At 30.3% G+C, this 14718-nt stretch overlaps 2 protein-coding genes across 2 annotated transcripts; one reads left to right on the top strand and one right to left on the bottom strand.

The window, feature by feature from the left end:
* Window positions 1-401: 401 nt before the first annotated feature.
* On the bottom strand, window positions 402-1532 carry LOC115696642 (uncharacterized). The gene is made up of 6 exons (XM_061103255.1): window positions 1387-1532; window positions 1145-1309; window positions 962-1066; window positions 810-882; window positions 611-712; window positions 402-503 (listed from the first exon to the last, which is right to left on the bottom strand). The coding sequence occupies exons 1-6, from the start codon at window positions 1503-1505 to the stop codon at window positions 402-404; spliced, it is 666 nt and encodes a 221-aa protein (XP_060959238.1). The 5' UTR covers window positions 1506-1532.
* Window positions 1533-6673: 5141 nt separating this feature from the next.
* On the top strand, window positions 6674-13766 carry LOC133030495 (uncharacterized). Its single transcript, XM_061103254.1, has 12 exons — window positions 6674-6761; window positions 9238-9566; window positions 9674-9786; window positions 9886-9919; window positions 11914-12000; window positions 12360-12440; window positions 12522-12554; window positions 12805-12858; window positions 12950-12991; window positions 13097-13175; window positions 13281-13349; window positions 13457-13766. Exons 1-12 carry the CDS (start codon window positions 6674-6676, stop codon window positions 13702-13704), a joined length of 1257 nt encoding a protein of 418 aa, XP_060959237.1. The 3' UTR covers window positions 13705-13766.
* Window positions 13767-14718: the final 952 nt, after the last annotated feature.

The following is a 14718-nucleotide window of genomic DNA, read 5'->3' as shown; positions in this document are numbered from 1 at the left end:
TACTTGTGCTCCAAATTAAAAAAATTAATCTATATTTTCTTAAAAAACAATATGTATATAAATTATATTTTGTTGTAATATTAAAGAAAGGTAAAAAGAAATAATTAAATTTATAATAAATGAATAAGATAAACTAAATTTAAAAAATTATAAACGCCACAAAAAATTGAAAGAAAAATAATGTAATAAACAACTACATAAGTCATATAGGATATATATAATTTTGTTGAAACAAAGATACTAGATGGACCCTCTAATAAGCTTCAGTAAAAATTTCAAAGAAACCAACATAGATAAAAGCATCTTAGGGAAAAAAAAACACTTACTACCTTAAAACAAATTAATAAACTGAAAGGTTTGCATAACACAATAACAATGTTTCTTTTATTGTGATCACTCAATTAAAGCACTCTATCTTCTGTAATTTCTTCTAAAAATTGGTCAGCCCATTCCAAACGAATTTCATCAATTTCTTGTTTTGTATAAGTTTTTTTCCCATTCCACTGCAATGAGTAAGGTAAGTATTAGTTCATATAGTAGTATTTATAATAAAATAGAAAAATATTTTATCATAGTGTATATACCCCAAATATATATATATATAACTTACTTGAGTGGTTAGCCAATTGATAGGTCTAGAATTCATGCAAAATTCACGCATGTATCTCATTACATAATATCCACACTCAAAATCCGATATTTGTTGAGGACACTGCACATATTTATGAAATAAAAACACATAAATATTTTAAAATTTATAGAATAATTACTATATTGTTATATTAATGTAATTTTATTTTACAACTTACTTTTATAGATTTCCATGTAATGCCAGACTTTTTTGGCTGCCTATTAGTGGAAGCATTGTAGTAATCAAAAGTCCTAATAAACAAAAGAAATATTAAAATAATTTAAAAAATAAAAATTAAATTAGACTAAACTATAATATTATTTAACTTACATTGCCATTAGAGATTTAATTTTATTAGGCGGGGGTAATCCAATTGAGTCAAGCCAATAACATGTTTCACGCAATACATCAATAATTGCTAGCATCCAATGGTCTCTGTTGACCACCAAAGTAAGATATTATATGTAAGTCAAATATATTGATAACATAAATAGTTAATTAAATAATTCTTACCCAGTATTAACAGAAAGCAACCAAAATTGTCCCGCTTCTGTTCCTTCCATGCGATCTGCCATTGTCATTGCATTTTGTGCTTGACATGAATCCAAAGCTAAAATTGGATGAAAGAAACGAAAATATTGTGCTCGATTTGCCTTCACCAACTTTTCATGTAAGATCCTAAATATTACAATTAGATTAATAAGGAAAAAATATTATTTAGTGCATTAAGTGTAATTTAAAGATAAATTTTTTACCTAATGTAAAATACTATGCAAGCAGCTCCAATCCGTTTCATAGTGCCTAGATGAATTACATCGATAGGTGAAATATGTAAATATTCATCATTATCCAAAATTTCTGGGTCCATGACCATGGAAAAAGTGTGTGAAGCTTTTATAAATCGAACAACTAGTAATGCAGCTTTTACACCCTTTGGAGTGTCCTTAGGAATCTCAAATTTAATTGGAGAATCTCGCACTTCTTCTAAATTTGAGGACGATTTAGTGGGTTTTTGTGAAGATGAGGGTTGATCTTTTTCTTTACTTGGCTCCAGTTGCGTGAAAAAACTATTTTGTTTATCCTGAATCAAAAAAAAATTGTTATAATTTATTTTAAATACATGAAAAAAAATATGTAAGAGTAAATTTATGTTCTAATGAAACCATTGATGGAATTCTGATTGGTGACTCTGATGATCGTTCCTCTAATAATCTGCCTTGTTGTGATTCATAGAATATTTTCATATTCTCTTGAACGATTCTTGCAACATTATTATCTTGGTCCTTCCTTAGATCTTCAATGATTTTCTCTAATTTGTCCAAACATTCTTCTTCAATCTCTTTATGTTTGGATGATAATTCCACTGAGATCTTTTTTCCAGGTGTAGGACCTAAACCTCGTAACCAACTGTATTTTCCTTCACCTAACACCTGCCTATATATAGCAGCCTCATCAACTACTAGTAGCAAGCCATCTTCAAATTGAATAAGTTTATCTCGTCGCAACTCAACCATTTCATTCTACAATAACAATAAAATAATGAATTATTACTTTTACAAAAACGATTAAATAAAATTACTAACTTTTAAAGTTAACATACATATTTTTCCTTGGCTATTTCGTTGATCCATCCATTCTCAATCGTATAATGAGTTTTTCGAAACATTTCGATCTCTCCACACTTCATAGTTTGTTGTTGTACTTCATCACCTATGCTTTGTTTTGATTTCTGTAATACATTTAAATAATAAATAAAATTAAAATATAATAATATTTTAATGCTATTATACGAAAAAAAATACTACCTCTTCATGTAAGTATTGAATAAAGGATTTTGTTCCACCAGAATGCATAAAAGAAACTTTTGCTCTATTTTTAGAACACAGCGGTGACTTTTTCTACATAACATATTTCATGTCAGTATTGAGAATTTAAAAGTATTAAATGTGTACAAATTGAAGAAATATTATGATACCTTCCATTCTTCATTAGAAAAACAGTTTTTACACATCCATTCCCAGTCTTCGTCTGTTAGCACCAACTTTTTAGGTCGATTTTCTAATGGATTTTTACCTTCCTCGATAAGAGATTTGTATTTACTGTGGCATTTGTTACGGTAGCCCCTATATCTCTCTTGACAATAGTGATTGCAAATAGTTTCGAGGTATGGATCTTTTTTAAAATCTATGTCAAAGATGTCCTAAAAAAAAGATAATTATTAAATAAATCATAAAATTATAGCTTTATGTACATAAAAATTGTACTATAAATATGTATACCATGATGCGAGCATATACTGCTTTCTTATCTTCTGGAGGAATTTTGGCCCAACCACTATACTGAAGTGGAGCATGATGACGTACTTTTACACCAACAGTGTTTCCAAATATAGTTGCATTTGGCCCATACACTCTAAGTTCACCTTTCCTATAAGAAATTATTTTCTTACTTGTATCATTTTTTGATGAACGTCTAACTCCATCCCCACGAGTAGGGCCACGGGTGTTCTTCTTTGATTCTGTCCATAATTACAATATAATTTGTGATATAACTATATTTATGTATATATTATCTTAATTAAGTCATGCATGTATGAACGGTTGTACCTAACAATTCTTGAATTTCATCATCAGATGGTGTTGTTGAATCTTCATTTGGAGAACAAGGCACAGGAGGTGGAGATTTTGTAGATGTTGAATCATTATTATGTGTCTTCTTTGGACCAAATGACCTTGTACGACTTAATGGTAGATCGCGTGACTTCTTATTTGACATGACTGTAAAGCTGAAAAATACCAAATTAATTAGTATTGCATGTAACAAATTTTTATATTGAAAAATTAAAAAAACAAAAAATTGACGCACTTTATACCTAATTAGTTTTATCACTCAATATTATATCTTCAGAATCATCAAGTTACGGTTCTTCTTCTGTATCATCATTGTGATTTATTGGAATATCACTAAATACTCCATCATCACATTCTATATCTTCGATATCATCCCGAATAAGATTGATATTACTTATTGTTGAATCAAAATTTAAATCAATATTATTCGAAAATTCTTCTTGATATGCTTCAGAACCGATGATAGTGGGATCTTCATCATCATCTTCACCATGATACGCTTTGGTGGTATATCCCAAATGTGGCGATGATTCACTTTACGCACTACTTTCCAATCTTTATTTTTTTTAATATCATCTAAATAAAAGATCGAACATACTTGATTAGCAAGAACAAATGGTTCATCTTCAAACCATTTTGAGCTAATGTTTATACTAGTAAAATGATACTCAGTATACATTTTATTCCCATTGGTATTGTACCAAGAACATTTGAACAATACAACTGTATTCCAATAGAGGTAGTGTACTTCCCAAATTTCATCAATGACGCCGTAAAAATTACACATTTTTCCTTCATATTCTGCTTCAACCAAAACACCATGATTTTGAGTTGTACGTTTTTCATCTCGACTTTTTGTATGATATCGAACTCCATTAACCATACAACCATCATATGAACAAACCAACAAATCAGGTTGCACTTTGCAATTGCATACAAATCTTCTCTTGCTTGACCGAAGTTGTTTCGTTCATTTTTTATCTGTGAATATTTCAAATTTCATATTGTCATTTTATGATGCAAACACAAATTTATGTTATAAGATATTTTAATTTATATTTTATACTTACTTTATTTTCAAACCATCTTGAAAATTCATTTTTTTGTACTTGGTCAATGTCGGAAAATCCTTGAGATTGTAAGAATAATCTATGTTCTCTGTTTTCATAACAAGTACTATGAAATATTAATTTTATGCTAAAACATAAATATTATAATATTTGGGAAGGAAAAACAAATTAACTTACGTTAAGTATGTGTCTAACTCAGGACAATTATTCAAAATGTACCATTGAACTTGGTTTCGTTCCTCTTGAGTTAGTGTGAAAGATGATTGTTTGCCAAATGGTCTTGTAGGCATGTTGAATATAGACAAGGTAGATTCTTTTCTGACGCCAAGGTTTTTAGAATTACGATCGGGGCGATTAAATCGTGTCTCTATTCCACGAAGATACATGGAACAAAAATTTAATGCCTCGGTAATAATGTATCCTTGAGCAATACAACCTTCAGGTCGAGCTTTGTTCTTTACATATTTCTTTAAATGACCTAATTCCCTGAAATTTATTATGTTTTCAATGTATAATTTTAAAATATTGTACTCAACAATTATCGAATAATACAAATTTAACTAAAATACACTTTATGATACCTTTCGATTGAATACATCCATCGCATTTGTACTGGACCTCCCAACTTAGCTTCTAATGGCAAATGCACCGCAAGATGAATCATCACATCGAAGAAAGCGGAGGAAAAATACTTTCCAATTTACATAAGGTAAGTACAATGCCCTCTTCCAATTCATCTAAGTCTTTCACATTTAATGTCCTCGCACATAGTTTTCTAAAGAACAATGATAACTCAGCAATTGCATCCATCACCTTTTTATTCAAATATGGCCTTAAACCAATAGGTAACAACCTTTGCAGTAAGATATGACAATCATGGCTTTTCAACCCAAATAATTTTCCATCTTTCATGTTAACATTTCGAGAAATATTTCCTGCATATCCATCAGGAAATTTTACAGATTTTATGAACGTACAAAATTCTTGTCGTTCCTTTGCCGATAGTGTATAACATGCTACCGGTTTCAACCATTTATTCCACTTTCTTTTTCATGTGTAGTTTGCTTAGAATATTTAAGTCTTGTAAATCAAGTCTTGCCTTTTCAGTATCCTTAGACTTCCCATCGATACTAAATATTGTACCGACCACACTCTCACATATATTTTTTTCAATATGCATCACATCCAAATTATGTCTTAGTTTTAACTTAGGCCAGTATTCTAACTCCCACAAAATACTTTTTCGCCTCCGAGTTTGTTTTGTTTTCATAAGATGCATCCTTCATTTGTTGCTTATCTTCCTTAATGATCTTATCATTTTTCCACGGCCTACATTTCCATAAACCTTTTACTTTGTCCAAGATTTCATCTCCTGTTAAAATTCTTGTAGCCAGAACGTCTTTCAATTGTGCCATCGTACTCTTTATCCTTGCGCCATTGGTGGTTCAGACTCAAATCTCGACGATGACCCATGAAACATGTTTTTCCTCTTACTCGAAGTGAAGATGTGTCTTCCTCACAAACAGGACAAGCTTTATACCCTTGAGTGCTATACCTAGACACAGTACCATATGCTGGAAAATCATTAATCGTCCATAATACTGCAGCACGCATTGTAAAATATTCTTTGTCAACAATATCAAAAGTACGCACCCCATTTTCCCATAATTCCTTGAGCTCATCAATTAGAGGTCGTAAAAAGACATCTATGTCTTTGCACAGACCGGGTCCTGGAATTAGTAATGCCATCATTACGAATTCTCGTTTCATACATTTCCATGGAGGCATGTTATATGGCATTAGCAACACTGGCCACATACTATGTGCGTTTGATAAATCACCGAATGGATTGAATCCATCTGTTGCAAATCCCAACCTAACATTTCTAGTTTCTTTTGCAAAATTAGGATATTGTCGATCGAAATCCTTCCAGACTTCTGCATCAGCTGGGTGTCTAAGTTCACCATCAGTATCAACACGTTCTTCCTTATGCCACCTCATATCAGTTGATGTATGGCGAGACATAAAAAGTCGTTGTAGACGTGGAGTTATGGGAAAATATTGCATCTTTTTGTATGGGATCTTCTTGCCTTTAGTTCCTTGAAATTTGTATCGTTCATGATCACATACAGGACATCTTTCAGCATTTTCATTCTCTTTCCAAAATAAAGCACAATTGTCCTTACATACATGAATGGTTTCATATCTTAAACCAAGATCACGCAACATCTTCTTAGCCTCGTAATATGACCGTGGAATCTTATTGTCTTTGGGAAATGCTTTCCAAAGTAAGTCCAACAACGAGATCAAATGATTTGTTACTCCAATCACACATCACTTTAATGTGCATTAGATTAACAATAAATGTTAAGCTCGAGAATACTGTGCATCCGGGGTACAACTCCTTTTCAGCTTCAGCAAATAAGTTAGGTAATGAATTCCTTGCATTGTTGTCGCCATTTGAATCTCCAAGGTTCACAAACTCACTATTTCTATGAGATTGATTAGCCAAATCCTCTAATGCTGGTATCATATCGTCATCATCTTCATCATCACTATCATATAATGTGTTGTCTTCCTCAACGATTGATTCTGCATTCTCTTCATCCTCGTGTATTTACGTGATATCTTCCCCGTGGAACTCCCATAAAACATATTTTGTATAAAATCCTCTTACAAATATATGGCGCTCAATCGTCTCCAAGTCATAATAGTATAAGTTCATACATGAAACACATGGACATCGAATCTTATTTTCATCATTCAAGTGAAAGGATGATAATTTGAGAAAATTTTTAAGTCCATTGAAAAACTCCTCCGATAATCTATCCTTTTGGAAAATCCAGTTCTTATCTATCATTTCTTATTGTATCTTCCGATAAACACGATGAATTATACTACAAGAAAAAATATTTAATATTAATAATTTTGATAAATACTATATTGTATTTGAAAAAATATATGAAATAATATAATAATAAATAATATGATTTTTTTGTTTGGGTTGCTCGGTAGTTTATATGTGAATTTTTGTTACGATTTAGGTTGTTCAATTACTATGAGGGTTTCTATGTGAAATTATGTGAAGATACAAAAAAATTATTTTCAAGTGTAAAAGTAAAAAAATCCTATCAAATATTCTTTAGTTATTAATAATTATAGGTGCCGGTTGGTAACACTTTTTTAATCACTTTTCTGTTTTTAAAATTAGAAAAGTCAAAATATTTTTCAAAAACATATTCTATAAAACTGTTTTTACTTTTCAATATTTTTAATTGAAAATTAAAATTTTAAAAACAAAAAAGTCACTTTTACTATTTTTTTAAACAATTTTTTTAATCAATGTTTTAAACTCCGACTCAGACCCAAAATTTTTCAGAAACAAAATTTTAAAAACAAAAATTCTACCTCATTTTTGTAATTTAAAAATTAAAAAACATAATTGTTACCAAACGGCACCATAGTGTATAAATTTTTGGGGTTTTTTCAATAATATACTTAACATTGATTTTATTTGCAAAAATACCTTTAACAAATTTATTTGCACAAATACCGATGTGCCACATCAGCATAAATGCCAAAATTTAAAATTATTACCGAAAATTAAAAAAACTTAAAAATTCTCGCTTCCAGAAATTTCAGTGTTTTGCAAGTAAAAAAAATAGTAATCTTTTGGTTGCTTTTGATGTAAATAATATATCAATTAGTTACTTTTCATTAAAAAAATATATATTTCAAAATAATTTTTCTCATACACATTTAGTTGCTTATTTTATGGATTACTACAATAAATATTATAATAGTTTATATTTAAGAGTTTGCTAGAATCTAAATAAATTTACTTTAAATAAGTAACAACAACACATCCTATCTAACAGAGAAGATATCATGTTTAAAAATTTAGTTTCTTATAAATTATTTTAGAAATTAGTTGATATTTAAAAATTCGATTTTCTAGTAAAGAAACTAAAAGGTTACTTTTGATTTTAATTATTTTTTCCGACATCAGTAATAAAATATATACTTCCCATATGTTAAAACGATCTCCTTGAAAAGTAGATCGTGGTGATATAATTTTTGAGCTCAAATAATTATCGGTGTAACCAAAAAAATTGTTTAAACTTTTCTTAAAAAAGACAAAAAAAAAAAAAAAGAGTTATTTTTTAATATTAAAGAAAATTATGAATATATTATGTATATATATATTTTTTAAGCCTACTAATTCCTCTCACGTAGCTACTATGAAAGTGGCCAATAAAATGATATGGAATGCTTACCGGAGAGAGAAAACAATTTAGAAAAAGAAAAAGTTTAAGAGAAATAAAATGATATGAAATAAAACTTATCCTAATTTGAATGTATACCGCTTAGCAATTTAAGAGAATTAATATTGGGTATATCCTTAAATTAAATAAGTCATCATATATCTATAAATAAAATATAATTAACGTCTCCTGCTGTAATTAATCCTAAATTTTATTGGCCCAACTAAAGTGACGATCTAATATTTCTTATTTATTGTTGAAGTGTATAAATAAATTCATATTTATATTTATAATTGATAATTTATGGTTTATATATAGTTTCAACTCAAAAATAAGTGCTACACAACTAAGTATAAAGAATATAATACTAATTTTTGTTTCAGATATATATACTTAATTGCTACTATTTTTGAAAATTAAAAGTTATGATACTCTAATTTTTTTAGTAATTAATTACATTTGTCATTTAAAAATAAAACATATTATATTTTTTAAAAATAAGGTCACTCAATTTATTTTTTGTTAAAAAAATATTTTTTAAAATAGATTACATTTAATTAGTTTTGGTAGGCTAATAATAATAATATAATAATAATAATAATAATAATAATAATAATAATAATAATAAAGACTATATACAGCTAGCTGCAAATATACGCAATATCAAAGAGCAGCTGTATCAACCCTAAACTGCTCTTTCCCTTTGTTCGACTTCGCCGAAGAACGACAGCTCTCAGTATCAACCCTAAAATCGATCTCAGTCTCTCCCTCTCGTTCTGCTCTGTTCGATCCCTCTCGTTCTGCTCTGTTCGACTTCGGCGAAGAACGGCAGCACGAAATATGGAGAGTTCAAGAGATTTGGCGGTGGGGACAGTGGCTGTGGGTGCATCGTGTTGCTAAGTCTGTCTCTCATCAACGTGAGATTGAGAGGCGGAGAATGAGGGATCAGTTGGAAGATCGGCTACAAAGAGTAATAATTTGTTCTACTGTCAATCTATATCTGCATTTTATTTGTTGATACTGTGTTGCTTGTGTTATATGCATATTTTCTAAAAGTTCTCTTTCTATGATTATCAGGCAATTAGGAGACAAAGAGCCGAGTATTTAAGGCAGAGAGGAAGATCGTTGAACGGTATTCTGCACCTACTGTTGCCAGGTCTTCGTCGAGCAAAGGTTTATCAATTGAGAAGGTAATAATACTTACAAATTCTGGTATTTTTTTGGGGTTGTATGTTAAATTTCCAATTTCCAATTTTTAATGCATATATGTTTTATTTTTCAAATTTCAGGGTCGTGGTACTCAGCTCAAAGACATTCCTAATGGTATGTTTTCATTTTTTACCTTTATTTAATTGTATATATTATTATTGTGAGGTTTATTCTTGAGGATTCTGCAAAGTCACAATGTGAGAAACAGAATTTAGCTAGACATTTCCTGTAACGTAATATTAAATAACAAGACTTTGATTGGCCTTTCCCTGGATTTCAGGATTTGATTAGTGGTTGAGTGATGATGATTTCTTAGTATAGTAATTTAGATGGTTTCTCAAGAAAAGATAGGAAATTTGATTTGAGTTGCTTATCTGGTTGATGTGTAATTCTGCATTTGATATTTATATTTTGATGAGTTTTTGTTATAAGTTGTTTCCTGCTGTAATGTCCCCGTGGGAGTATTAATTATTTAGGTAATTATTTGTAATTCTAGTTATTTATAATATGTTATTTGAAAGCATTGTAATGGCTTTTTCTTCTATTTCAAAATGGAATTGCATGCCACCAAAGTAGAGTAAGAAGATTGTAAATTCATTAGCCCAACAAAGAACAACTATACAGATTCGAAAACGAAGATAATTAATCCATGTCAATTCTATATTTCCTAGTTGATTTCAATGCATATTGTTTTAGTGAAATAGTATAGAAATTTATTCAAACTTTGTTTGTGTGTACCCACTCCTTGTATCCTTTTTGAAATTCTTTGAAACACCTCACCAATTGAAACACCTGAAGGGATTTTTTAATTAACAATCTAATCAATGCAAGATTATAATGTCAATCATGATATATATCAAATATCATTTAGCTCATACCTTTATACAACTATGGCACTTAATTGCTCTTTAGATTTGTTGAGGCTGTTGAGGCAAATTAAGGTTTTTGAGAGAAAAAAAAAATCGTTAACAGTGAATGTGAATAGAGTAAAGAAAAAAAAATGACGATAAAAATTAATGTATGGTATATATATACATACACGTATTTATTTAAAAACCAAATTCAAATTTTAATTTTTGAAATTTTTGTTATTTTTTAACCTTGTTTTGTGGGATACTTATCTTTTTTTGAAATTTAAATTTAAATTACTCTGTCCAGATTGTTTGTTTATAATTAATGTTTTTATCTTATTTTAAATCTTATAATAAATGTTTGCTAGGATATACGTCTTTTTTTCCTTTATCTTTGGATAAATTAAATTTAATATTCTTAAGTTGTTTGTTAATTTTATAACTAAAATGTTCTACATTTGTGGTTTAATTATTTATAGGTATAATTTTTAATTTAAAAATACATTAATTAAAGCGAAAAATTAATTTTTGATCAAAAATTAAAGCTGAATTTTTGATTTAATTTTTGTCACCTACTGCTGCTATCGATATAGTGGTATTGTTGGCATAAGGCTTAAGTTTATGGCTATGTGAATGGTTTGGTGACATTCTCCTTTTCATATGCAGATAGTATATTGAAACAAATTGGTTATGAAAATCATATGAAAGTTGCCACTTGTGACTATTCCAAGCTATATTTCCATTGCAGTCCAACACTTAGGAGCATTTCTCTGGTTTCTTTCTTCATGAGTTGGGAATGTCGGGAATCGGCGAAGTGTTCTGCTGGTATGTTTTTTCAATTACAATAAAAGACTAAGGATAACCAAACATTATCTACATTAATTATTCCAAACGAAAGGAATTGATCCACTTTTGGAGGACAAGTTCATTAATTTGATCCACCCTTGTAGCTAAAAAGAGCTTTACTCCATTTTTAAAGGATAGAACTTCAACATTATTGGAATATGGGTTCAACAAGTAAAATGAGAGTTGAATGAGGGTTTATGATACCTGCCAAACATGGGATTGTACCAACTTTGTACTATTTTTACTTTGCCCTTTTTAAAATTGCATTTGCATTAGTTTAGTCTTTGCAGTAATTAGATTAGAGTAATTTGTCCTTTGCAAATGCTATTATAACTAATGATTTTGAAACATATTTTGTGCCCTGTTTATTTCAATGAATTGAAAATCCTATTACTACTTCAACTTGCACAGTACTATCTAAAGGCAGCTTTTGGCTTCGTCAAAAATCAGTTCTCAGAAATTTTGATGATGGTTGGTATAGGTTCTATTGCTTCTCAGGTATGTTTCCTTATGGAGCTTATTATCTCAAATTGTTTATTCTACAAAAGTTCATACATATGTCATGGTTTGGATTGATATTTCTCTCACCTCACTGCATTTAATATTTTTTCTCACAAGATGGTCATATAAAAATTTATGCAAAAGTTGAAAAACCAGTTCTCATAGTCTTACCCTTGACTAAGAAAGTAGTATGAAGTTCACAATATCATTTTTTTAACGGTCTTCTAATCTCTTAGGTGAATTATTAATGTGTCATAAGCATTTAAACTCATCTATATAACCTTTCAAGATCATGCTTAGTCCAATTATTATGCATTTTTTGAATGAAAGATTTGGGTTTTTGATGTGCCTCCCAGATGGTGCTGCTTCCACTAATGAATCCATTGGTTGGAGAGAAAGTAATATTGTGCATGGCCTTACTTTCTTCTATAGCTTATGTAAGCCACCCTATTAAATTATTCTCATTTCTCCACTAAAAGGAAAAAAGAAATAATCTAATGATGCTTTCTTACATGCAGGCATTACTCTATGGTTTGGCTTGGGCAACTTGGGTAAGCACTGTGAACAACTTGATAAAAATATTAAACAAGATCTATTTTGAAAAGTAGAGATTTAAAAGACCAATCAATAAAGAGGCCTAGTCAAAAGGAACTGTTTATTTTCTTCAACAAATCATGCTTGACTTAAATTCTTCCATGAAAAGATCCTTAGAAATTTGCAGCCTTATAACATACTTGATAAAAAATTTCCGTTGATAAAATAATTGTTCTGGGAATAATGAAAGTAATTATCATATTGCAGGTGCCTTACTTAAGTGCCTCATTTGGAGTTATCTATGTTCTTGTGAAACCTGCTGTAAGTGATTTTTTGTTTTTTCTTATATTTATGTTGGTGAACTATGAATATGATTGTTCAATAATTTTGCTGTCAAATTCTCAATATGCAGACTTACGCAATTATTTCAAAAGCATCGAGCTCAAGCAATCAGGTTTGTTCCCAAATTGCATGAAAAATCATGAACTGACACTCATTATAGAAGAGATGCAAGTCTTTTACTTCCATTCTCTAAATTTACTCTATTCTTCTCTTTCAGGGGAAAGCACAGGGATTTGTTGCTGGTGTACAATCCATAGCGAGCTTGCTATCGCCACTCGCTATGAGTCCACTGACTTGTGAGATTTTTTAATCTTTTTTCTCTTTTCATTATTAATGTTTCACTTTCAAAAATTTGGATTTTAGTTCTTTTATTGACTTGTGGTAAATCAATCAAATATCAGCATGGTTCTTATCTGAAGATGCACCTTTCAACTGCAAAGGCTTCAGCATGGTTCTTTTATTGACTTGTGGTAAATCAATCAAATATCAGCATGTTTTTCATGTCCTCTAGTTAAACCAAGTCCCTTTATGTAGACTGTTAATTGAGTAATTTCTTTTCATGTTGTTGTTGGTTTAGGTGTTCACCTTCAGAACCCAACAACCCTTATTGCAGCCGAATACCTTGATCTGGTCAATTACACACGAAGAGTGTTGTGGGAGTCTACACAAATGGCATCACAAGAGGGCTCAATCTATTGTATAGCAAATAAAATGTTTGGTGAAGTACTAACAGAATTGGTCGGATATAAGCCAACATCCAAGATTTATTTGATTTTTTTAGATTTGTCTATGTTATATATTTTAAATTATGTTAGATTATGTTAGAGATTTTGTATTATCAACAATTTACTAATTGTATGTATATATAAGTTATTAATTCTATTAAAGTGAGTTTAGATATTTTAATAATAATTTTTTTAATAATTCTACAAATATATAATTAGAAATTTGCATTACTAGAATAATTAAAATTAAATATTAAATATAAATTTGGTTGAAAAATCACATACAATTCAATTTAAATTTATTTTGCAACAAAATTTCGGTAAACGGAAATTATTATATTTTTAAGTACTAAAGTTGTATTTGTTACCAATTTTAAGGTGATTTGCTACTAAAATGTAGTACTAAAAAAGTTTTAGTAGTCTTTCAAAGTAATTATTTTGCTACTAGATTTGATATTTTTTGCTACAAAAATATTAGTAGCAAATTTGCTACAAATTGCCTTGGTAGCAAAAAACTTTCAGCAACGGAGTATTAGCTACGAAGTAGCCACCAAAAAAAGTTAGTTGCAAAAAGTATATTAGCTACTAAATAGGCATTATTTGCTACCAATTTTTTTGTAGCTGAATATCCATTTTTTTGTAGTGAAGGTAGCAACCGGACGGAGGACAAGTGGCAGAAAAGGGGGTACATTCCCCAATACACCCAATACACGGAGCTGACAGACTCTCAAGAACGTGTATATTTTGCCACCAGGCAAAATACGCACTACCGGAGACCGCCTCCTCTATATAGAGATAGCTCCCGAAGGGATCCCAACAAAAGATGCGAGTACCACAACGACATTGGACACAACACCAATGAATGCAAAAACCTTAAGGATGAGATCGAGAGCTTGATTCGATTGGGTCACCTCTACGAGTGGATTAAGAACCGGCTGCACCATCTCAACCCGGTTCTGGCAGCGGGACCTTTGCCCCAAGGAATGCTAGGGGGTGCGCCCAGAGCATTAGCACCATTCGCTTCCCTGGGGGAACCTCAGCAGACTCCCGGCCTACCACTGAGACCCAATGGAAGAGTGGCTATAATCTCTGGAGGGCCCCATATCAGAGGGAC

Source organism: Cannabis sativa, chromosome 8 (assembly GCF_029168945.1).
Source record: "Cannabis sativa cultivar Pink pepper isolate KNU-18-1 chromosome 8, ASM2916894v1, whole genome shotgun sequence".
Classification (NCBI taxonomy): Eukaryota; Viridiplantae; Streptophyta; class Magnoliopsida; order Rosales; family Cannabaceae; genus Cannabis; species Cannabis sativa.
Note: the sequence above shows the minus strand (reverse complement) of the source record. Positions and strands in the feature narration are given on the sequence as shown.